Source organism: Lepidochelys kempii, chromosome 7, assembly GCF_965140285.1.
Source record: "Lepidochelys kempii isolate rLepKem1 chromosome 7, rLepKem1.hap1, whole genome shotgun sequence".
Taxonomy (NCBI): Eukaryota; Metazoa; Chordata; order Testudines; family Cheloniidae; genus Lepidochelys; species Lepidochelys kempii.
Window position 1 is genome coordinate 54791449 of NC_136386.1, and position 23726 is coordinate 54815174.

At 51.0% G+C, this 23726-nt stretch overlaps 1 protein-coding gene and 1 long non-coding RNA gene across 7 annotated transcripts in view; both read right to left on the minus strand.

Moving 5' to 3' along the window:
- The window catches only part of LOC140914611 (acyl-CoA desaturase), a 36046-nt gene extending 17183 nt beyond the window's left edge, over positions 1-18863 (minus strand). Inside the window, exons 1-6 of one of the 6 annotated variants that reach the window (XR_012159920.2) lie at positions 17423-18558; positions 10859-11138; positions 6501-6631; positions 4795-5000; positions 3225-3457; positions 1460-1658 (exon numbers count right to left, since the gene is read on the minus strand). Coding sequence is in view for 1 of the 6 variants with exons in the window: in XM_073352902.2 (XP_073209003.1) it covers positions 1462-1658; positions 3225-3457; positions 4795-5000; positions 6501-6631; positions 10859-11138; positions 18575-18649 (1122 nt within the window). In the remaining 5 variants the exon portion in view is untranslated. The other 5 variants (XR_012159919.2, XR_012159921.2, XR_012159922.2 and 2 more) reach the window with 5 other exon arrangements.
- On the minus strand, positions 8132-10845 carry LOC140914612 (uncharacterized). Its single transcript, XR_012159924.2, has 2 exons — positions 8637-10845; positions 8132-8297 (listed from the first exon to the last, which is right to left on the minus strand). It is a non-coding gene; the product is annotated as an uncharacterized LOC140914612 (long non-coding RNA).
- Positions 18864-23726: the final 4863 nt, after the last annotated feature.

The following is a 23726-nucleotide window of genomic DNA, read 5'->3' on the forward strand; positions in this document are numbered from 1 at the left end:
TTCTTGGCCGACAGCAAGAGTTTTGCGACATCAGCAGTGCTGTGCTCACCTTGGCCTGTGTGGGAAGGCTGGAGCCTGCCCTTGAGGATATGCAGCACAGCTGGGGCCGGGGAAGGAGCATCTCAGCATCATTCCTCCACCCTGGCTCAGTCTTTCCCAGCTCTGCCCCAGGATCCACCAGCCTGGGCACCTCATGAGCTTTCACCCAGCACCTCAGCACTATCTGGTGAGTGGATGATGGGAATGGGGCCTCACCCTGCCAAGCCTGTCTGCAGCATCTGCAAGTGCTATGGGGTGAAACACAGAAGGGTTTTAACCCTCCCCCCCATTAGCCTCTGCTGCCAGTGCTGCCAAGGAGTGAAACAGGCACCTTCTGTGCCCAGGCACTGTGCAGTGGATCCCCCCCTCGCCAGAGGGAAGGCCCTGTCTGCAGGGGATGAATTACGTACAGCCCAGCAGCCAGCACCCTGCTCTAGCACTGTGTGTCTGGGGGAGTTATGGGAACGGCCGCCAGCAGCAGCGGCTGCATCAGCGCTTCCCACGGCAGCGTGTGCATCAGGCAGCCATTGTCCCCAGGGCAACTCTGATTTGCTTTGGGAGAGGCTGGGGAGCTGGTCATGAGCCCCCTAACAGGCTTTCCTGGCCCCAGCACAGTGGGGCAATTCAGTCTCATCTCCAGCCTGGATCTGCCCAGTAGATGTGGCTCCACCCCCGGCTGCAGGGGGGCTCTTCTGAGAAGGGGTCTCACAGACACTGGGCTGGGATCCTGCAACTTTCTCAGGCTTTAACCCTCTCAGTGTCCCCTGCTTTGGTGTCTGTTTCTACCAGGTATTTGTTAATTGGCTGCAGGAAACCCATCTGACAGAAACAAGGCTCCCCTGGGTCTTTGACATAGCATCATCCCTGCTTTCTAGCTGGTCATGCACAGGATCAATTTGCTTGGATGTGGCCACATCAGCAGTCTGTTCATCTGCCCTGAATCAGTAGCTCTGGGAGGGCAGGAGAACCAGAGGCAAGAAAGGGGCATTTCAAGGGAAAGAGTCCCTGACTTTGGCTCAACTCTTCAGCCAGCTGGTACAGACCCCCCTCCACTCCCTCAGTCCAGCCAGCAGCACAATCTGCCCCGGACGGGCTTTTGACCAGCTCCCTGCCAAGGAGAGAGTCAGAGACAAGGAGAGATTGCAGGATGGAAGAGTTAGAGGGAAAGGGAGAGATCCTGCCAGAGAGAAACAAACGAAGAACAAAAAGAAGGGAGAGAGAGAAGAGAGGGAGGGAGCTGCTGAGCACTAGAAAGACAAGTTATAGGTTTTAAATACATTTAAAATACACTGTGCAGGAACAGGTTAAAATCATCATCATCAGCAGCAGCAGCAACCTGGTAGCATTATTCAATGGTTAGTAAATAGAACATAAAACCCTGTGACCAGCTCACTCGGGGGGGGGGGGGAATAAAATGCACCCTCAGCCATTGTGGCTCCCATCGCCAGTCCGAGTTTTCCGAGCCAGGATGGTCTCCTTGGAGACCTTCTTGCGATCGCTGGCCAGCCCCAGGAGGCACATGAGATCGATGAAGGCCGTGGTGAAGTTGTAGTGCCAGCCGAACTCGCTGGTGGAGTAATCGTAGGGGAAGGTGTGGTGGTAATTGTGGAAGCCTTCGCCTGGAACGGAAGAGCAGGGACAAGACACTGTAAATACACCTGAACCTGGGTTTGAAACGGTCACGCTCTAGAACCCCCGTCCCCAGGCTCGGGCACCATGTCCCCAGAATGGGCCACCTGTGCCGAATGCAGACTGTGCTCCCCTTGGGGCAGGGACAGCCCCCGTCCTCCTCCACTTGCAGCCCATTGACTTTGCTGGGAGCTGCTCAGGCTCTGCATGCAGAGGCCGTGTCTACATGGAGGGTTTCTAGAAAGTCTCCCAGCGTTGGTCTATCCCTGGCCCAGCTCCACCAGTGGAAGTGCCAGCGTGGGGTGAGCCTGAGCCCTGCCACCACTGGGCCATCGACCCTGCTCTGAGCAGGGTGCAACAAGGCAGTGGTGGAAGCTCTGGCCACGTGCGCACTCCCCCATCGACAGGCTGGTGACGATGCACCGGTGAGAGGCCAAGGCGGGGAGAATGTCAGAAAATACCAGCCCTGTCAATGGGACCCGTCTACAAATGGCCAGTCACAAAGGGACAACACTAGGAACCAGGCACACAGCACCCTGAGAGAGCAGAGAAAGGTGGGGGGGAGTAGAGGCTGAGCAGCCCCTGGTGGCTGGCTGTCCTGCTGCTCTCCCCTCTTCCAACATTTGGTGTACAAGTTACACCAGCTTGGACTCCCTCTGCTCCACTTGCCCATGTGTAACATCGCCCACCAGCCCCGTCTCCTCTGCACTGAGTCCAACACCAGAGGAGGACCAGGATGGTGCTAAGGTTAGTACAGGGCATGTGCAGAGGCCATGGCAGGCTGGAGGGGAGAACACGTGACCAGTGGTGAACCTCAGCACGGGTCCAGCCAGGGCTCAGTTGGCCATTTGAGGCTCCCAAATTGGGTGAGAAAACGCAGGGTATTTCCGGCACTTCTGCTTGTGCCTGGGCCTCCCCTGTGTCCAGCTATTTCAGAAGCATCATTTCCCAGAGGTGGAGAGAGAGAGCGGGGGGCAACTGTCATAACAAACAGGCAGTGAGAGCTTCAGGAAGGGCAAATAAATCTCATTGCTGAGATAAGAAGGTGCTACATGCAACAAACTGGAGAAGATAACCCCACTGCCCTATGTACCTATTGACTAGAGCATGAGACACTCCAGTAAACGTGCAGGTCTGCAGGTGCATGGGCGAGATCACCCAGCTGGAGTCTACATGCTTCTGGCTTTCCCGTATGTGAGTGCAGAAACATTCGGGTGTTAACCTCAGTGGCCTGCCTAAATTCATAGGGTCAGATCCTGATGTAAATCAGGATAACTGTATGGACTTCAAAGCAATGCAGATTTACACCAGCTGAGGATCTGGTCCATTTTATATTATGTACCTAAAATCTCCCCCATCCCAGTTTTATAAATGGACGTTATTCCTCTTCCCTTCTCTCCCAGACTCTCGTGCCCTGTTGCTATGCACTACTGAACAGCTGCTGTGTTCCTCCCCAGACACAGCTGTGTTTTAGTGGCGGGTGCAGTGATCTCTGCCTGTCTCACTCACAGTCAGTTTGTGGAGCGGTTTGGAATTAAAGGGCGCCACCAACGTACCTAAGGCTCCAAACGTGACCAAGCGGTTCTCCCGGGGGTTGATGTTTCGATCGTAGGGCCGGTTGCCAAACATATGTGCAGCGCTGTTCACGAGCCAGGTGGCGTTGAGCACCAGCACGTAGCGCAGGATGGCGGGGAGGAAGAAGCTGTTGCGAAGAGATTCCCCCCAGAAGCACCAGGGCACTAGGGTGGGGAACAGGAAGCACATGACCACCACAGAAAGCTTGTAAAACCTGCCAGGAAAGATAAATGGGGAGAGAGAGTTAGTGGGTGGGTGCATCCCATGGAGGGGCGTTGAGGGACGAGGGCAGTTCAGGTCATCTACCAGGGCTGAGTCTCCGGGGCGGGGGAGAGGTGCTAGTTTTAACTATCCAAAGAAAATAGCGCAGAACCAGCCCACCTCTGCTGGTTTTCCCCCTGGAGAAAAAGGAAAACAAGGGTAGTGACAAAGTGGGCACAGAAGAATAAAGGGGATCGGCTGGGCACACAGTAAGAGCCACACACCTGCTGGCAGGGGGTAAGAAGGACTCACCAGATGAGCTGGAAATGGAGTACAGGTGCTATGAAGCAGAGCTGCCAGGCTTCCTGGGGCTCCATTTATCATTATTGCTGCCAGGTCACATTTGTACTGGGGGGAGCGCGACAGCTGCCATCTTGGCTGACACACCTGGGATTAAACCAGGGACCTCCAGCTCTCAGGGCATATGCTGCTGCAGCTGGAGCTTTGGCTCTCTCCCTGGGGGCCGCAGACTCCTCTCCTCTCTCCGTCAGGGGACCTGTCACTCACACTGGGGGAGGCCTGGTGCTCGGCTGCCCTAGGGAACCAGGCTGTGTGTGCACGGGAGGAGAAGGGATAGAAGGAGGGAAACCCAATCCCAGCAAGTGAGAGATTGCACATGGGGGGGGGGTGAGAGAGAGAGAGATCCTCTTTACCCCTGCTAAGGTCGCAGCAGTGGGACACGTTTTATACAAGAGGTTGGCACTGGGCCCCCTGTGCCAGCGATGTTCCCAGCGAGGCAGCAGCCCTGCCTTTTCTGACCTCATTCCTCCTCTCCCATAGAAATAGAAGAAAAAAAGGAAAATGCGTAATATATCCCACTGCTGTGCTGGATGGAACTTGTTTGCGAACCTGGGAAGAAATCCATGAGGAACAACGGCCCCAATGCTCCAAACACACCTGAACCATCCCATTGACTTCATTTGGGGCTGGTCACCTGCAGAAAGGATCCAGGGTGACTCACAAGAGGGTTAGTTTTGCTCTGGAGCAGGGGTAGTCAATTATTTTTTGTCAAGGTCCAAATGTCTTGGTCAAGGTCTAGTCAAGGTCCAGATTCCAGAGAAAATACAAAAATAATGATAAGTAAATAAAAGATTTTGAGGCGGATTCAAACATGTCTGGCAGTCCGGATTTGGCCACCTATTGACTACCCCTGCGAGAGATTCCTGTATCCGGACGCCATGCCTCAGAGCCCCTTTGGTTCCCCAGTGATACACTGGTCACAACACCTGCCCCTCACCTTGTGCCACAATCATCCTATTTTCTTCCCCAGCTTGGCCACACCCGGCTCACCTCCTTTGGAACATCACCACCTTGTCGGCTTTCAGGTCAGACAGGTCCAGCTTCCGGCCCTTCTCGATGACGTCGGGGTGTTTGCGCACCAGCAGCCAGCCAACGTGGGAAAAGAAGAAGCCCCGTGTGGCGTTATGAGGGTCCGCGTCGGTCTCAGAGAACTTGTGGTGGACGCGGTGATCTCGGGCCCACTCGTAGATGTCATTCTGGAATGAACATGGCTGGATGACTCACTGGGTCAGCAAAGATTAGAGCTAGACCACATTTTTCAATTTAAATTTGGTTTTGTTTTAACAGTATTTGGCATTTTTCACCAGAACATTTTGATTTTCCTCAGAACCTTCCACCTTTATTGAAATTTTTTTTTTTTTGAACTGATAGTTTTCAGAATTTGGTTTGCCCCTCCTCAGCTGCACTGCTAACAGACTGGAGAGACAAGGTGGGTGAAGTAATATCCAATACGCAATCTTTATTGGACCAACTTTTGCTGGTGAAAGAGACAAGCTTTCACGCTACCCAGAGCTCTTCTTCAGACCTTCTGCTTTGTGTAGCTCAAAAGCTTCTCTCTCTCTCACCAGCAGAAGTTGGTACAGTAAAAGATATTACCTCACCAACCTTGTCTCGCCAATATCCTGGGACTAACACAGCTATACCACCACTGCAAATCACTCCGATTGGTCAGCTTAACATCAGGGTGGGATTTGTTTTTTAAAATCAAAACAGCAGTTTTTCCTTTCGAAATGGAAAAATTTCAGTTTTGAAAATGTTCAAAAACAGAAAAAAACCCTTTATTTATAAACCTCTCTCAGGAGATTATGTTTAAGCCAAAAGATTGGTCCATTTCTAAACCAGCTTTGAAAATGGTGAAATGTTCATGATTTCATTCAAAATGTTTGTTTTGACCAACACCACTAGTGAAAACGGTTCCCATGTACATTGCCTCTCTCATACAGAGATCCCAATGCACTTTTGAAAAGCTGGTTTGATTTCATCCCATCCTGTAGCCAGGAAACAGAGGCATTATCCAGGCACACTTATTGCACCTGTCACTGCAGAGTCTGAGTACCAACTTAATCTCAATAATATGGGGGATTTCTCCTGACCACCACTCTGCGGCAGGCAAGTAATGTTATCATTCCTGTTTTACAGATGGGAAGAGTGAGGCCCATAGAGACTTGCCAAGGTCACACGGGGAATCTGTGGCAGAGACAAAAATTGAACCCAAGTCTCCTGCATCCCTGTCTAGTGCCTTAACCACTAGACCATCCTTCTTGCAGTGAGAGGAAGTGATTTACCTGCAGGACACACAACAGGTTAGTGGTAGAGAAGGATATGGGTGCCAGGCCTCAGTTCCAACCACTGGGGTACCCTGACTCCTTTACAGCCCACCACTGGGAGGTGCCAAGCATCCTCAGTGCCTCCTGCAGTCAGCATACACAGGGGCCGTATGCAGAGTTGCATGGGTGCACTCCCAATAACCCTCCCCTATCCCAGCAGCAGCGAGTCTCCCCCTCCGATGGAAGATGTAGACTCAAACATAGCTTAGGAGATGCAGTTCTCAGAGGGAAATGTTTCTGTAGGAGACATGGTAGAATAAGGGAACGTGACTTTCCCCTGCTTCTCTGTTGCATGTGTGGCTGCAGCTGGGGTCTCGCTGCTTCCCTCCAAGACTGAGGAACCTGGGAAGAGGCAAAAGGGGTTCCTACCTGAAAAGCCATGGAGTTGGCTATGGCCAGAAAGATCCTGAGGGGCAAACTGGCTTTGTAGGACCGATGGCTCCAGATGCGATGCGCTCCCGCTGTTATCCCCAGAGCACTCAGCAGGAAACACAGGGACCCTGGACACAAGAAGAGGGGGTGTCACAACTGCACCTCAGACAGAAGTCAGAGTTCACCCCCTCGGACACTAGGCCTTGTGTCCTTACCTTTTCTGGGATGGAATCCTGTGATTCCCCCACCCTCAGACCAGACTCTGGACTACAGCACTCTGTGGATTAACCATGCCTACCCAGCAGGTCTGACCGGGCAGACCTGCGGTTCTTTCCTTCGGGAGCTGTGTCCAGTGGTGAACACAGTGACCAGACAGCCTTCTTAAACCGAAGTGTTGTTTAACCTGTGTGTGGTTTAATCTTAGCAGCAGGAACAAAGCACAACATGAGAGAAAAAGGACTTTAAAAGCAACAAGAAGTCGAAGCACGTCTTCATGGCTTCTGATCCATAAGCACATTCTAAGGTCACGAGGACACAGATCATAAAACCGTTCCAACCTACGTCTCTCATACAGCTCTTCTAAGGCAGCAAGGTCCCAGCCTTTGCCCACTTGCAGAGGTTCCCCTGGCTAGCTGCCACCTCCATATAAATTATCCCCTTTTTCCTTCCACAATATTCTCCCATAAGTAGGGCCCTACCAAATTCACAGCCCATTTTGGTCAATTTCATAGTCCTAGGATTTTAAAAATAGTACATTTCATGATTTCAGAAATGTAAATCTGAAATGTCAGGGTGTTGTAATTGTCGGGGTCCTGACCCAAAAAGGAGTTGTGGGGGTGTTTGTCACAAGGTTATTGGGGGAGGGGTGGTACTGCCACCCTCGCTTCTGCGCTGCTGCTGGCGGTGGCGCTGCCTGCAGAGTGGCAGCTGCTGGCCGGGAGCCCAGTTCTGAAGGCAAAGCCGCCGCCAGCAGCAGCGCAGAAGTAAGGGTAGAAAGGTGTGGTATTTCCACCCCCACTTCTACGCTGCTGCTGGCAGGGCACTGCCTCCAGAACTTGGCACCTGGCCAGCAGCTGCTGCTCTTCAGCCACCCAGCTCTGAAGGCAGTGCAGAAATAAGAGTGGCAATACCATGACCCCCCTAAATTAACCTTGCAAATCTCACCCCCCTGCCAACCCTCTCTTGGGTCAGGACTCCCAGTTTGAGAAACGCTAGCGTCCCGCCATGACATCTGTATAGTATAGGGTAAAAGCACACAAAGAGACCAGATTTCACAGTCTATGATGCGTTTTTCCATGGCTATGAATTTGGTAGGGCCCCACCCATAAGCCTGGGAGCCAGCTGAAGTGTAAGGAGCAAGGCCCCTATAATTTGGTCATGATCCCCAGAGACTGCAGCATCCCTTTTGCTGGAGGCCTCTACGCCAGTCTTCAGGGGGGCCTAGATTCAAATCACAAGAGACAGGCATGGATATCCCCACCCCCTTAAACTGGGGAAACAGTTCAGCAGCTATGCCCCCTGCAGAGCTGGCATTCCTGGTTCTAGCCCCACTTACTGGATCCCTTGGTCCCTGGCTCCTCACTTGTGCAAGGTCCAATTCGTGCTCTCTCTGTGGTTCTTGTTCCGCCTCCTCATGCTGGTGCTGCTTCTCCTGCTCTGCTCTGGCCTGATATCAGTCAGCAAGTTGCTTGGCCTCCAAGGGCAGCTTGTCTCTTTCAAGCTGCAGCTTCTCCTCCTCCAGCTGCACCTCCTCCACCCCCGCCGCTGTTGGTCTGAGAGTTGGGCCATTCTGGGCTGCAAGAGAACAGGAACCCTCGTCTAGGTCCTGGGCCGGTGCTGGTGCCCCATTCTGCCTCCAGTCATCATCATACAGCGAAGACACCAGCTCTGACCTTCCTAGCTCTTGAGTTTAGGGTCCTCTCTGCTCAACTTGATTAACTGATCTGCCCCAAGCCATTCAGAACTCATTTTTCCCTTCTGACCTTCCCTAATCTCTTCCCAACCCAAACACAAGCCCCTTTTTCTCTTGCTTTTTCCTTCTACAATACTTGTTTTTACCGCTGTTGTCACTTATTGGAAATTCACCACTGTCACAATCATCCCAGCAGGCTTCCCCCAATAAGTTACATTTACCGGACTGGCGGCATGCTCTGACCTCTTCCTGGCCTGAGAGCACCACCTCAGGCCTTCACCTTTCCTGGGGTGGAATCATACAATTCCCCCACTCTTAGACTGGGCCTGGGGTTACAGCACCCTGTCCATCGGCCATGCAACAGATCCGACTTGGTTCTGCACCAGTAGTTCTTCCCTTCAGGAGCTTGTTACCAGTGGAAAAGAGAGGAAGAATACTAAGAGGCCAAGATGGCTGCATCGGGAGCTCTTCAATGACCTGAAAAATCAAGATAGAATCCTACAAAAAGGAGAAACACTGACAAATTGCTCAGCAGGGGCACAAAAGGACAGCACCAGCATGTCGGAACAAAAATCACTGCTACAGCTAGCAAGGGACATAAAAGGCAGCAAGAAGAGGTTCTACAAATACATGAGTAACAAGAGAGAAGGTGGCAAGTGTATGTCCACTGTTAGTGCGGAAGGACAGTTAAAATGGACAGCACCAAGGCGGCCAAGGTGTTTAATACCTGTTCTGCCTCAGTGTTCAGTAAAAAGGTTAATTGGGACCAGATGCTTAACACAATTAATATTAATAATGAAGAAAAAGGAACACAAGCCAGACTAGGGAAAGAACGGGTTAAAGAATATTTGGATAAACTAGATGTAGTCATGTTGGCAGGGCACTTAACATGTTGAACTAGGGCACTTAATGGCTCTGAGATTGGTTCAACTAGTTCCTTAAGAACTCCCGGAGGATGGGTGAGGTCCCAGAGGAATGGAGACGGGCACCCAGAGTACCTATCTATAAAATGGAGAACAAAGAGAACCCAGGGAATTATAGACCAGTCAGCCTAACTTGGATATCTGGAAAGATAATGGAATAAATTATTCAACATGCAAGCACCTACAAGATAACAGGGTGATAAGTAATAACCAACGTGGATTTTTCAAGAACAGATCATGCCAAACCAACCTAATTTCCTTCTTTGACAGGGTGGTTGGCCTAATGGATGGGGGAAAGCAATAGATATGATATCTTTATTTTAGTAAGGCTTCAGACACAGTCCCAACTAGGGAAACGTGGTCTAGATGAATGTACTACATGGTGGGTCCATAACTGGTTAAAAAAACAAAAAAGACAAAAAAAAACCAACCACACATACTCCAAGAGCAGTTATCAATGATTTACTGTCAAACTAGAATTCACATCTAATGGGGTCCCACAGGGGTCAGTCTTGGGTCTGATACCATTCAATATTTTCATTAATGACTTGGATAATGGAGTGGAGAGTCTGCTTATAAAATCTGCAGATCTCCCAGCTTTGGGTCAAGTTGCAGCACTTTGGAGGACAGAATTAGAATTCAAAATGGCCTTGATAAATTGGTCTGAAATCAACAAGATGAAATTCAATAGACAAGTGCAAAGTACTACACCTAGGATGGAAAAAATCAGCTACAACATGGAGAATAACTGGCGTGGTGGTCATACTGCTCAAACTGGGGCTTCTTGTGCATCACAAGCTGAATAAGCCAACAACACAAAAAAAGTAAATGTCTTTCTGGGGCGTATTAACAGGAGTGTGGTATGTAGGACACAGGAGGGAACTGTCTCACTCTACTTGGCTCTGGTGAGGCCTCAGCTGGAGTATTGTGGCCAGTTTTTGGCACCACACTTTAGAAAAGATGTAGACAAATTTCAGAGAGACCAGAGAAGAGCAACAAAAATAATAAGTTTTAGAAAAAATGACCTATAAGGAAAGGTTAAAAAAACTGGGAATGTTCAGTCTTAAAAAAAGAGAGAGACTTGAGAGGACCTGATAAGTCTTCCAATATGTTAAGGACTTGTATAAAAGAGGAGCGTGATCAATGTTCTCCCTGTCCACTGAAGGCAGGGCAAGAAGTAATGGGCTGAATCTGCAGCAAGGGAGATTTAGGTTAGAAAAAACTGTAAGGATAGTTAAATACTGCAATAAAATCATAAGTGGAGATTGTGGAATCCCAGTCATTGCAGGTTTTTAAGAGCAGGCTTGACAAACACTTGTCAGAGCTGGTCTAGGGTTACTTGCTTCTGCCTCAGCAGGGGGATTGGGGACAGGACTGGACTAGATGACATCTGGGGATTCCTTCCAGCCCTACATTTTATGATTCTATAATCAAATCCACAGTGATAGTTACAATTACACACGAATGGAATCAATAATTAACACACACTTATTCCCTAATCTGTCACAGCCTCTGCTTACCCCACACCAAGGTGACAGGCTTTGCTGCAGGTATCAGCCACAACCCGTACAAGGCCCCTAAATGCAGCAGGCTCATGAGGATGATGTTCCTCCAGACGTATCTCCTGGCAGGCTTGGGGCCCTCCTTCTCACAGTAGCTCTCATCAAAGATATCGTCCATCATGCCCCGGTCTCCTCCCAAGTCCTCTTGGTTGGACAGGGCTTTCTCCATGCCTGCTCCCCCATTCCTCGTCACCCTGGCGGTAGCAGTAGTGGTGAAGGAGGGGAGATCCTTGGAGAGCTGGAGTTGGGAGGGGACATTAAAAACAAACAACATTGTGATGGTTACAATCTGGTCCCCACCACAAGGATCAGAAGGGGCTGGCTCTGCTGATCCACCATCACACCCATCGCCTAAGGGGGAGGGGCATTAGGAGCAGGCTCCCCCAGCCAGGGCTGGCAGTCTCTCTCAGACACTGCCTCTCCATCACAGCCCCCCCGCCACCCTCCCTGCATCATATTGTGAGCAGGGTGTAGGGGGAGAAGAGAAGGTCACTAAAGAAAGCTGCCTCTGAGTGGTAGCAGGACTTAGTCTGGGGTTCTCTGGACAGGGCCAGCAGCACCCAGCCAATTGCATGTTGTTCTCCTGTGGTGCAAACCCACCCCACTCACCGGGTCAGGGCGAGGCACAGAAACCATTTCACCCCTAAGCCCTGCTCAGGATCTCTGGCACCCTGCACAGGGGGGATCTCAGCCCTGGAGCTTTGGGGGGCATGGAGAGTGGGAGTGAAGGTGTTTAAAGACACCCCCCACCACCATCAGTAGAGATCCCCTTGAGGCTGGTGTTCGAGCAGCTGCAGGGTCATTTGCGGGGTGCAGGGAATCATCGCTCTCATTTGGCTTTGTCAATGGGTGTTTTATATTCATCACTCAAGGGTCCCGAAGAGCTTGGGCTGGGCTTGTTTCTTTCAGCCACTGATAAGTTACATCGTGCAAACCAGCAACAGAAGGAATGAGATTTGCACTTTGTTCCTGGGGCTGCTCCTAATACCAATCTGTTGCCTTTCTACAGCCCCTTCCAATGGAGGATCTCAGGGCAGTTCAGACATTACTGGGTTAAGCCTCACAACCCATTTGTGATGCCTTTTCACCTCTCTCGGCCTTACTTTCCTTGTCTGTTGAGTGGGGAGACTGATGCTGGCTGACATTACTAAACCAACTTGGTTTAGAGAGAACGTAAAGGCAACTATGTATACACATACACACTAACTCCTTGCTTAACGTTGTAGTTATGTTCCTGAAAAATACTACTTTAAGCAAAAAGATGTTAAGAAAATCCAATTTCCCCATAAGAATTAATATAAATGGGGGAGGGGGGGGTTAGGTTATAAACAAGCAATTTAATACTGTACACAGCAATGGTGATTGTGAAGCTTGATTGAGGTGGTGAAATCAGAGGGTGGGATATTTCCCAGGGGATGCCTTACTGCTAAATGATGAACTAGCACTCAGTTGAGCCCTCAAGGGTTAACACATTGTTGTTAGTGTAGCCTCGTACTCTACAAGGCAGTACGAATGGAGGGAAGAGACACAGCATGGCGGAGAGAGACAGACACACACCGTGTGTGCGCGCGCGCGAGAGAGATGCGCATTGCCCCTTTAAGTACGCTGACCCCACTCTAAGTACACTGCCTCTAAGTAGATCAGCAAGTTGAGACAGCAGCTGCTGCCAGCAAGCTCCCTCCATCCTGAACCCTGTCCTGTCCCTCCACGCTCTGTGGAGGTGGGGTACAGGAGCGGGGGGAGGAGGACAGTCTGACATTAGTATCCCCCACACTGCACAGCAAGCGGGAGGCTCCCAGGAGCAGCTCCAAGGCAGAGGGCAGGAGCAGCATACATCACTGAGGGGAGGGACAGCTGAACTGCCTGGCAATTGCTGGGCGGCTGCTGCACAGGGAAACTTAGGGGACCTGATGGGGGTGGGGGGCTGCCGGTCCACCCTGGTTTCAAGCCCCCACCAGCTAGCTCCAATGAACTGCTCTTCCTGCAAGCAGTGGACAAAGCAGGCAGTCTCTAACTGATCAGCAACGGAACAAACAACGTTAACCAGGATGACGTTAAGAGAGGAGTTAGTGTGTGAGTGTGTATTTATATATAGAGTGAAAGTTGGTACTAAAGAGTATAAATCAGAAATTAGGAATTGTAGAAAATTCATAAGGGAAGCAAAAGGACACAAGGAGACATCTATGGCTAACAGAGTGGGGACAATAAAAAGGAGTTTTTAAAATACAGTAGGAACAAAAAGAATCCTGAGAATAGTATTGGTCGATTACTAGATGGAAATGGTAGAATTATCAATAATAACGCCGAAAAGGCAGAAGTCTTCAATAAATATTTCTCTTCTGTATTTGAGAAAAACACAGATGATAGAGTCTCATCATATGGTGATAACATTCTTTCCATTCCTCTAGTACCCCTGGAAGATGTTAAAAAATGTGTAACTTTAGTACCCTCCATTAAATCAGCAAGTCCAGATACTTTCATCCAAGAATTTTACGAACTTGCTGAACCATTATTATTGATTTTTAATAAGTCTTGGAACACTGGTGAAGTTCCAAAAGACTGGAAGAAAGCTAATATGCCAATTTTTAAAAACGGTAAACGGGATGACCCAGGTGATTAGAGGTCTGTCAGCCTGACATCAATACTGGGTAAGATAATGGAGCAGCTGACATGGAACTTGATTAATAAAGAATTAAAGGAGGGTAATGTTATTAATGCAAAACACCATAGGTTTATGGAAAACAGAGCCAGTCAAACTAACTTGATATCTTTTTTTGATGAGACTACAAGTTTGATTTATAAAGTTAATAGTGTTGATGTAATACACTTAGACTTCTGTAAGGTGTTTGATTTGGTACGGCACACCATTTTGATTAAAAACCATACAAAATTAACATAGCCAGTTTTTAATCCATTTAATACGTGCCATCTGATTATTCCCCATTTACCGCTACATTTTGAGATCTATCATTCTGCCTGCCTGTTTTCAGTGGGGTCCTGCACGGATCGGTTCTTGACCCTATGCTATTTAACATTTTTATCAGTCACCTAGAAGAAAACAAAATCATAACTGAAAGTCTGCAGATGATAAAAATTGGGGGAGTGGTAAATAATGAAGAGAAAAGGTCACTGACTCAGAGCAATCTGGGTCACTTGGTAAACTGGGCGTAAGCAAATAATATGCATTTTAATATGGCTAAATGTAAATGTATACATCTGGGAATAAAGAATAGAGGCCATAATTACAGGATGGGAGACACTAGCCTGGGAAGCAGCGACTCTGAAAAAGATTTGGGGGCATGGTGGAGAGTCAGCTGAACATGAGCTTCCAGTGGGACGCTGTGGCCAAGAGAGCCAATGTAATCCTGGGACACGTAAACAGGGGAATTTTGAGTGGGAGCAGAAAGGTTATTTTACCTTTGTATTTGGCCTTGGTGGGACCACTGCTGGAATACCGTGTCCAGTTCTGGTGCCAACAATTCAAAAAGGATGTTGATAAATTAAAGAGCCACGAAAATGAGTAAAGGATTAGAAAACATTCCTCAAGAAGCCCAATCTATTTAGCTTACCTATATGGGGAATAGGTATTTGATAATGGGCTCTTCAGTCTAGCAAAGAAAGGAAGAACATGATCCAGTGACTGGAAATTGAAACTAGACAAATTCAGATTAGAAATAAGGTGTAACTATTTAACAGTGAGGATAATCAACCATTAGAACAATTTACCTAGGTTTGTGGTGGATTCTACATCACCGACAATTTTTAAATCAAGACTGGCTGTTTTTCTAAAAGCTTTGCTCTAGGAACTGTTTTGGGAAAGTTCTCTGGCCTGCGTTAAACAGGTGGTTAGACTAGAGGATTACAATCACAAACTCATAGAATCACAGGACTGGAAGGGACCTCGAGAGGCCATCTAGTCCAGGCCCCTGCACTCATGACAGAATTAAGTATTATCTAGACCATCCCTGATAGGTGTTTGTCTAACCTGCTCTTAAAAATCACTAGTGATGGAGATTCCACAACCTCCCTAGGCAATTCATTCCAGTGCCTAACCACTCTGACAGTTAGGAAGTTTTTCCTAATGTCCAACCTAAACCTTCTGGACCTAGAATCTTTGAATAAGTGCTTGGAGATCGCTGGGTGAGGAGTGCGGAGGATAAGGACAGTGTTGGGTGCTCCCAGTTAGAACTTTGGAGTTCACACTTCATGGCTGCTGGTCAGAATCATTATCCTCCACATTCAGAGAAGGGAAATCAAGGCACAGAGAGACAAAGCGACTTGCCTGAGGTCACACACTGAGTCAGTGGCACAGTTAATAATAGATCTTCGGAGTCCTGGCTCCCAGTTCCCCTGATGCAACCATGACACAACATTCATTCTTCACATGCTCTACCCCTCTGTACTAGCAAAAGTGCCAGATCACACATGCATGATGAAAGGATCATGCATGAGTGACCTCACTAGGCAGGATCCTTTCATTAAATCTGTAGTAACCGATCCTCCTCTCAGCCAGGTGTGACCACTGCCAACTTGAGTTGTGGGTGCTCAACGCTCCTGAGAATCAGCCCCAATGGGCCTCCGTTGCCCTCCACCAAGTGCAATTATTTCTACCCGTACAAACTAGGTTTAAGGCCACTACCCAATCACAATGGCAGGTTCCAGCCCAATATCTTTGGAGATACCAAGGACGCCTGAGTGCTGCAGCTGAGAAGGCTATTTTGTATCTTTGGTGGCAGGGCAATAGAAGCTGGCCCGCTGGGGCCACTGTGATGCAATTTCTTGAGGGAAGCATTAAAATCAGACCATGCAACTTACATGACCACCAACTCCTCCTTTCCCGGGGCAGAATCCAGAGGCTCAGGAATACCTTCCCGCAATGACTAGCGGCTGAGAACCTCACTTGGACATATCCTACAAACCCTGCCGACTCCCACGGCCATTTGGAATTAAGCACAGGCAACCTTCGTCCTGGTATTTCCTAACTTTTGCATGCTTGATTTTACACACAATGACTACATTAAAAGAACAGCATTAAGGTTGCAATTTCATAGGTTTTTTAAAAAGCAAACTGGAAAAAAAAAATCAGAATTTCCATCATGTGGCATCCTATTGACACTCACATCAGCAACATTGGAATCTTTAGATCCACCACACAGCCCTCTGTCACCTGAGCTAATGAGCCGATAGCAGTAGTAGGTTGTCATGCTCTACGAGGACCAGCACTAGAGGACAGAATGGGACACACCCATTGCCAGTGGCTTCCAGAGATATTTGCTGACCGCAGAAGAATCGTGAGACTCAGGGACCCTAGGTTCCATTCCAGGCTCTGGAGAGGTGTGTGCTCTAATGAGCAGACCCCACTGCCTCTTTCCTCCATACTTAACCCCTTCTGTCCCATACCTTCAGGGGTGAAAGTAAGTTAGAGGACTTACCGGTATGCTGGAGTCCTGAGCAAGGGGCGTGGCCTCAAATCCCCAGGCCCTTGAAATCAAGATTTAAAGGGCCAGAGCTCCAGCTGCGGTAGTGGCGGCTGGGAGCCCGGGGCCCTTTAAATTACCCCCAAGCTACCAGCTGCAGAGACAGCTGGGAGGCTCGGGGGCGATTTAAAGGGCCCAGGGCTCCAGCTGCCGCTACCGCAGCAGAGCCCTGGGCCCTTTAAATGACTGTGGAGCCCTGGGGGCTCCTGGCTGCCACCACTACCCCGGGGCTTTGGACTCTGGCAGAGCTTTAAAGGGCCTGGGGCTCCGCTGTGGTAGCAGCTGCCAGAGCCCCAAGCCCTTTAAATCCCCGCCTGAGCCCTGCTGCCCAAGCCCTGGGTATCGGTGGCCAGGCTCCATCGGGGATTTAAAGGGCCCCAGGGCTCCAGCCGCTGCTACCGTCCCAGCCCTTTAAAATGCCCACCAGAGCCCCCCTACCCCAGGGCTTTGGCAGCAGGGCTCCGGCGGGGATTTAAAGGGCCAGGACAGTAGCGGTGGCTGGGGCTCCAGGGCTCTTTAAATCTCCGCCAGAGCCCCCCCACCCCTACCCCAGGGCTCGGGCAGCAGGGTTCAGGTGGGGATTTAAAGGGCCCAGGGAGGGTAGCGGCAGCTGGAGCTCCAGGGCCCTTTAAATGCCAACCTGAGCCCTGCTGCCTGAGCCCTGGGGTAGCGGTGTGGCTCTGGCGGGGATTTAAAGGACCCCGGAGCGGTAGCGGCAGCTGGAGCTCCAGGGCCCTTTAAATCCCACCTGAGCCCTGCTGCCCGAGCCCCGGGGTAGTGGCAGCAGGGCTCAGGCTGGGATTTAAAGGGCCCCGGGGGGGGGGGGGTGTAGCAGCAGCTGGAGCTCCGGGGCCCTTTAAATCCCCGCCGCAGCCCCGCCGCCACTACCCCAGGGCTTTAAATTGCCCTCTCGGAAAGCTGGTTCTGGTACGGCGCACTGGCTCTTACTGGTACGCCATACTGGGGCATACCAGCTTACTTTCACCTCTGCATACCCTCCAATTTATCCCTGTCCCAGTTTTGTGCCCCGCCCCTCAACACTCACCAGTCCTAATCTCCACTCCACAGGCTTCTCATCCCAGTATACTTGTCCATGCAGTCCTAGACTCCCTGTCCCCATCTCTTTAGCCAGCCAGTTCCAATTCCCCCTTCCCAGATCCTTGTCTGATCTGTCTCTCCCGCCCCCACCTAGGGCTCCAGTCACCTCATGCCCACGCTCCTGTCCCCTCGGTTTTACAGTCTCCTTCCCTGGGCTCCATGTCTAATCTCAGTGCACCACTTCCCCTCCCCACATCAGCTCCTTGGTCAGGCCCAGTTCTCCTTGCGCACCCTGGCTCCTTATCAGGCCTCTCCCTCATTCTCCGCACCCCAGTGGCTCCCAGTTCCAGCCTCCTTGCCCAGCCAGCCCCGGTCTCCCCCGGTTCCTCATCGGATCTCAGTCTCCCACCTCCCCCTCCCCGGCCAGCCGGCCCCCCAGTCTCAGTCCTTTTGCTGAAACAGTCCCAATCTCCTCTGCTTCCAGCTCCCGGCTCCTTGCCCAGCCAGTCCCAGCCCCAGCTCGTGTGCTCTCTGCTTCGGAATCAGGCAGCTGCCTCCGCCGCGCTGCCCGGGGCTGGGCCCAGCAGAAGGGTCCCCGAGAGCACGGGAGAGCCAGACCCCCGGCTCCTGGCCCCGAGCCGGAAACGGCAATAGCAGAAGCCTGACTCTGCCCCGGTCGGAGGACGCCCAGTGCAGGCATCTCCCGGAAACAGAGCTGCGTAGTCGCTCCCCGGTATATTGTAACTGCAGGTTTTTCCAGCGCTTCCTCCTCACGGGGTCAGATCGGGGGGGGGGGGGATTTTCAGGGCGCCGGAGAAGAGGCCTGTCCCCGACACAGCGGCGCCCCCATGCCAATCGCTGCTCCCGGCCCGGGGGTGCTCGGGCACCTGGCTCAAAGAGAGGGGCTCAGCCTGTGAGCTGTTCCCCGGGCGAAACAGCCCGCCTTGCCCGAGGCTCGTTCTCACAAACAGCTGGGACGTTTTCCCAAAGAGTTCAGCCCGAGCCAGCCCCTGGCACGGGAGATTCCAGCCCAAGCGGCCACCGCCCGGCAACGTCCAAAGCCATTGAAAACAGGGTCTGAGCAGCACCCGCTTTGCCGGGCGGCGCCCCCAGCCCATCAGGCCCCCCGCACACCCGCGGTTGCGCACGCCTCGCTTACTGAGCGGACCTGCCCGGGGCTGCGGGGAGACGCCAGAGCCGAGCTTCCCTCCTCTCGAGCCAAACGCGCAGCCATCCGCAGCCCTGTCTGGGTTTGCCCGCAGCGCGCTGGGACCGCCCCTGCAGGAGCCGCGCCGCCCCCGCGGCTGACACGGGATCCGGGCGGGGTCTCCCCGCCTTGGCTCGGCAGGCTGCAGCTCCCCAGCCTGAGATATTTCAGCTCTCTGTGCCCTGGGCTTGCAGCCACGCCCGCAGCGTGTCTTAGGGCTGTTGTTTCCCTATGACGTTAACAGATCAGTGTCCAGCCCTGCAGCTGGCTCCTAAGGAGGCGGCTGGAGAATTGCTCGTGATGCCTTCGCACCTGCAGAGTCGCTCCTCGCCTTAGGCTGGGGGAGGGGTCTTCAGCTGCCCGCCCACCTCCCGGATCTCAATAGGTGGAAGAGCTCACTCCTGACAATTACCATGGTCTTGTCTAAAAAGATGATGTAATTAATGTCTAAGTAAAGGGTGCTCACCGGGTAATTGTGTAGACCAGTGGTGCTTTCAAACTTTTGGACTGGTGACCCCTTTCACACAGCAAGCCTCTGAGTGCAACCCCCCCTTACAAATTAAAAAAACTTTTTTATATTTTTAACACCATTAGAAATGCTGGAGGCAAAGTGGGGTTTGGAGTGGAGGCTGACAGCTCGCGACCCCTCCCTGTAATAACCTCGCAAGCCCACAAGGGGTCCCAACCCCCAGTTTGAGAACCCCTGGTGTAGGGAATTGCAAAGGGTCACCCCTGTGTCAGTACTATGGCTAATGCTATGTTGTCTACCCATTTGGGACCCAACTTGATGCTCACTGAAGTTAATGGGTTTCTTTCCGTTGACTTGAATGGTCATTGGATCAGGTCCATAATGCAGCACTCCTCCTCTTTCTGTACATTATCTGAAAAGAAAGAACTCTGTCATTGGATTGTCTAGGTTTTCTGGTCTCTGAATCATTCAGAAGGCGATATGTTTTAGAAATGTTGTTTCAGCACTGATAGCTTATGATGAGGTATCAAGGTTACATTAGTAAAAGTATATGACCTCTCCAAAAGAAAGCTGTCAGTACAAATATTTTAATTGACTTCTGTGGGCATTGAAGAGATTTACAATGAAGTCAATGAAATTTTGAGTCTGGTTTGGTTTCCCGAGCCGAGAAACAACACTGCAGATCATAGGCCAACTCTTCAGCTGATATAAACTGATGTGGCTCCATTGACTTCAGCTGAACTATGTTGATTACACCAGTTCAGAATCTGGCCCCATAACTATCTTTATTTTAAACAAACCGGATTAGTCTACTGCAGAGGTTCTCAAACTGTGGTCTGTGGACCACCAGTAGTCCACAAGCTCCATTCAGGTGGTCCGCGATTAGTTCCCTCTAAGGCAGGGGTGGGCAAACTATGGCTTTGGATCCGGCCTGCGGGATTGCCACCCCTATGGCGCCGTGGGCCCCGCACCGCTCTGGGAAGCGGCCAGCACCAGTCCCTGCAGCCCTGCGTAGCTCCCATTGGCCGGGAAGGGGAAACCGCAGCCAATGGGAGCTTTGAAGGAGGTACCCACAGGTGAGGGCAGTGCACAGAGCCCTCTGCCCCCATCCCCCACAGGGGCCACAGGGACGTGGTGCCGGCTGCTTCCGGGAGCAGCGTGGGGCCAGGGCAGGCAGGGAGCCTGCCCTGACCCCGGTGCGTACCGCTGCCACCCTGGAGCCACTCCAGGTAAGTGGTGCTGGGCCGGAGCCTGTGTCCCAAAACCTCCTGCACCCCACCCCCCAACCCCCTGCCCTGAGCCCCCAACCCTCTGCCCTGAGAAGCCTGCCACCCCCCAACCCCCTGCCCTGAGCCCCCTCATACACCCCACACCCCTCCTCCACCCCAACCCCTTGCCCTGAGCCCCTTCCTGCCCACCGCAACCTCTCCCACACCCCACACTCCCTCCCACACCCCAACCCCCAGCCCTACATGCATGGCCCTGTATTGAATTTCCCTACCCAGATGTGGCCCTCAGGCCAAAAAGTTTGCCCACCCCTGCTCTAAGGTGTGCACCTGGGCAGCCGTCCACAAAACAATGAAGGGCCACCCACCTAATTAGTGGAACTGCGCAGACGTGGCTCCACTAATTAGGTGCTGGGACCCTGGAGAAGATGCACATGTAAAGTGAGGTGGTGGCCTTGGGGGGGACTAGGGGATAGGTGGGTGAGAAGACGGGGTGGGGGGAATTTAGGATGTACAGGGCTGCGGCGGCCAGAGAAAGGTGACTTTTCCCAGCTCCAGGGACGGCCCTTCTTCCCAGACTCAGCTCTCTGGCTGCTGGGGCAGGGGAGAGACCCCCCTTCCTTCCCAGCCCCAGCTTGGAGACTGCTGTGGTGTGGGAGAGAGGACACATCCATCGCATTAGAAAGGTAAAACTACTGATATGAAAATATGAGTTGTGTGCTTTTATTTGTAGAACAAAAAAAGTTCATTATTATTACGTTTTTTTTATATAGCACTTTTATCCAAAGCACTTTACAATAGTTAGCTAATGGTACAAACAACATTTGGAAAGATCGTTAAGTGGTCTGCCGAGACTCTCAGCAATTTTCAAGTGGTCTGTGGAAAAAAGAAGTTTGAGAACCACTGGTCTACTGTATATAGGAGGGGTTTTCAGAACAGTATGTAAGAGCAGGACCAAGATAATTATTGTAAGGCTGCAGGTGATTGAGCAAAGTGTAAATCAGTACCACAGCCCTATTAATTCCGTCATAGCTGAGGTGAATTTGGGGTCAGGAGTTCCATATGAGTTCATGATAAATGGTTGAGCAATAAGATATTAAACCTGGATTATTTGCTTAACATGGACAAAAGTTGAAATTCTTTCTCTTAGTCACATGAAATTATAAAAAGCGCAGAGGCATCCTTCTGACTGGAGGACATGTAGTGCCACTTAATCCCCTCTGTGCCATTGATTCTTGGCTTGTCCTAGATTCAGTAGTGCAGATCTGCCTGCGGCTGCAGCTTCCATCTCAGCCATGTTGCCAACACCGGCTGGGGGGGAAACGGGGGGGGACGGGCCTCTCCCTGCCCCGTGTGATCTCCTAGTGTTATGAGGAGGAAACAGTGGTCACTGTAATGTGATGGCATTCCTGCTAACTCTCCAGGGTGCTGGGGCTCACAGTACCAGATTTTCAAATGTGCTCAGCATCCAGCAGCTACCTCACTTCTCAGGGGGCTCTCCCTACTTGGGGAGGGGAGGGGGGAGATGTTGGGTGCAGAATAGAAAGAGTCGGAAAACTTGGGAGGAGGGGGCTTCTACTGAAAAATGTCAACTTTTTGTCAACCCCTGGCCCTCCCCCCCACCCCACCCCAAAAAAAACCAAACTTTTGAAATTTTTTGGCTGAAAACTTTTCATTTTTTTTCAAAGAAATCTCATACTTGTCCTCAGAAAGCAGACACTTATTTGTTCCTCTGGTTTTACATTGAAAAGTGACCAGCAAAGGGGGAAAGAATTGGGCCTGTGTCCTTTTTCCTTTCATTGTGATGGGGGACAAGACCAGAGAGAAGAGTGTATTGTTTTTTTAATGAGAATTTCTGATCTCATCTAGCCTGGAACACTCTGTGGTGCAGGGAGAACTAGTGAAGTTGTGACATCCCAGGAGGCAAGAGAGTGAAAGCTGAGCTGGGGGGTGGGGAGGGGAGAGGTATGGGAAGAGACTTTTAATCAGGGTGTTTAAAGCTCTTTGTTAATAACTTTGATGGCTAATGAACACTGGGAAGAAAAGTCCTGGTTAAAGATTCAACAGCCTCACCCCTCGTGAGGTGTCAATGCTCACAACATCTAAAAACTCTCAGAAGTCCTCCTGGAAAAGCAAGGAGATCTGACTTGACCTTTCTGGTATTTTTAAGGTAAAAATAAGAAGGAAACACCTTCTGTTGTATCCTATCTATCCATGCTATGCCCAGCCATTTCCACAGCATTTGAATGCGCTTTGGGTCTCTCACCATTGCCACTTACAGGCAGTTTAGAGTTTATTGGCTATCTGGTTTTTAGGGGTTGATTTCTTTGCACAGTTATTCACTGTATACAGCCTATTCCTAGTGCCTTGTTACATAGGTGGGGAAACTGAGCGGTGAAGTGATTTGCCCAAGGCTGCACAGTCAGTCAGTGACAGAACTGGCCTCAGAACCCAGAAGTTCCTGGCTCCCTGTCGGATGTTTCATGCACTGCTCAGTACTGTCACTCAATAAAATGTCCATTCCACGAGCAATAGATACCTATGCACACACCATGAATGTATCTCCAGGGACATAGATGCACATCCACTAGTATGGCCAACCCACCCATTCACACATCATGAGCCAGATCCCACAATATCATGAGCTTATTAAACACAATACAATGCTGGGGGCTTTTCATGGGCTTTCTGGGTTTTGAGTCTTTGGGGTGGACTCGGGTCCCATTTTCCAGATTTTCTCTGCCACCGTGAGAGCTAGAAACTGACTTTTTAATGAGAGCCGAGATTCTCCGGGATCTCCTGACTCCAGGGGCTGGGCCTTTAGGAGAAACACCAAATATCATGAGATATCCTATCAAATCGCAGGAGTTGGCAACACGGCTTTTGCCCCTCTCTCCCATACTTCCCCACTAGACAGAACAAACAGCTGCCCTATTAATGCCCTGAGTCCCATAGATCCACTGGGCTCCCACGAGCTAGCTTCTCTCTGGCAGCGTGGCAGCACTGGAGTTGTGTTACCAGGGCTTCCCCAGCGGACACCGTCTCCAGGGACCCCCCCTTAATGGAAGCTCCCCGAGGAGAGGCTGCCTGTGAGGGGCTTTGCAGGGCCGGTGCGGGGGGCAGGAGCTGGTTCCCGTCTTCCCCAGCCTCCCCACTCCTCTGCAGGATCCCAAGGCCGCAGACTGGCTTGGGATGCAGCCAAGGCTCTACAGTTCTCTGGCGGAGAGCTGCCAGGTTTGCAGCTAGATAAGGGATGACTCTGAGCGGACGAAATCATCAGTCCCACATTGCAGGGCCCTGGGGGAGTAGCTCTGACCCAGGTGCCAGGCTGTACCTAGCCAACATGCTCGATGTGGCTAAAGTCCCCACAATCTACCCTGTTATCTTTTCAGCGTCTATAAAGTGCAGA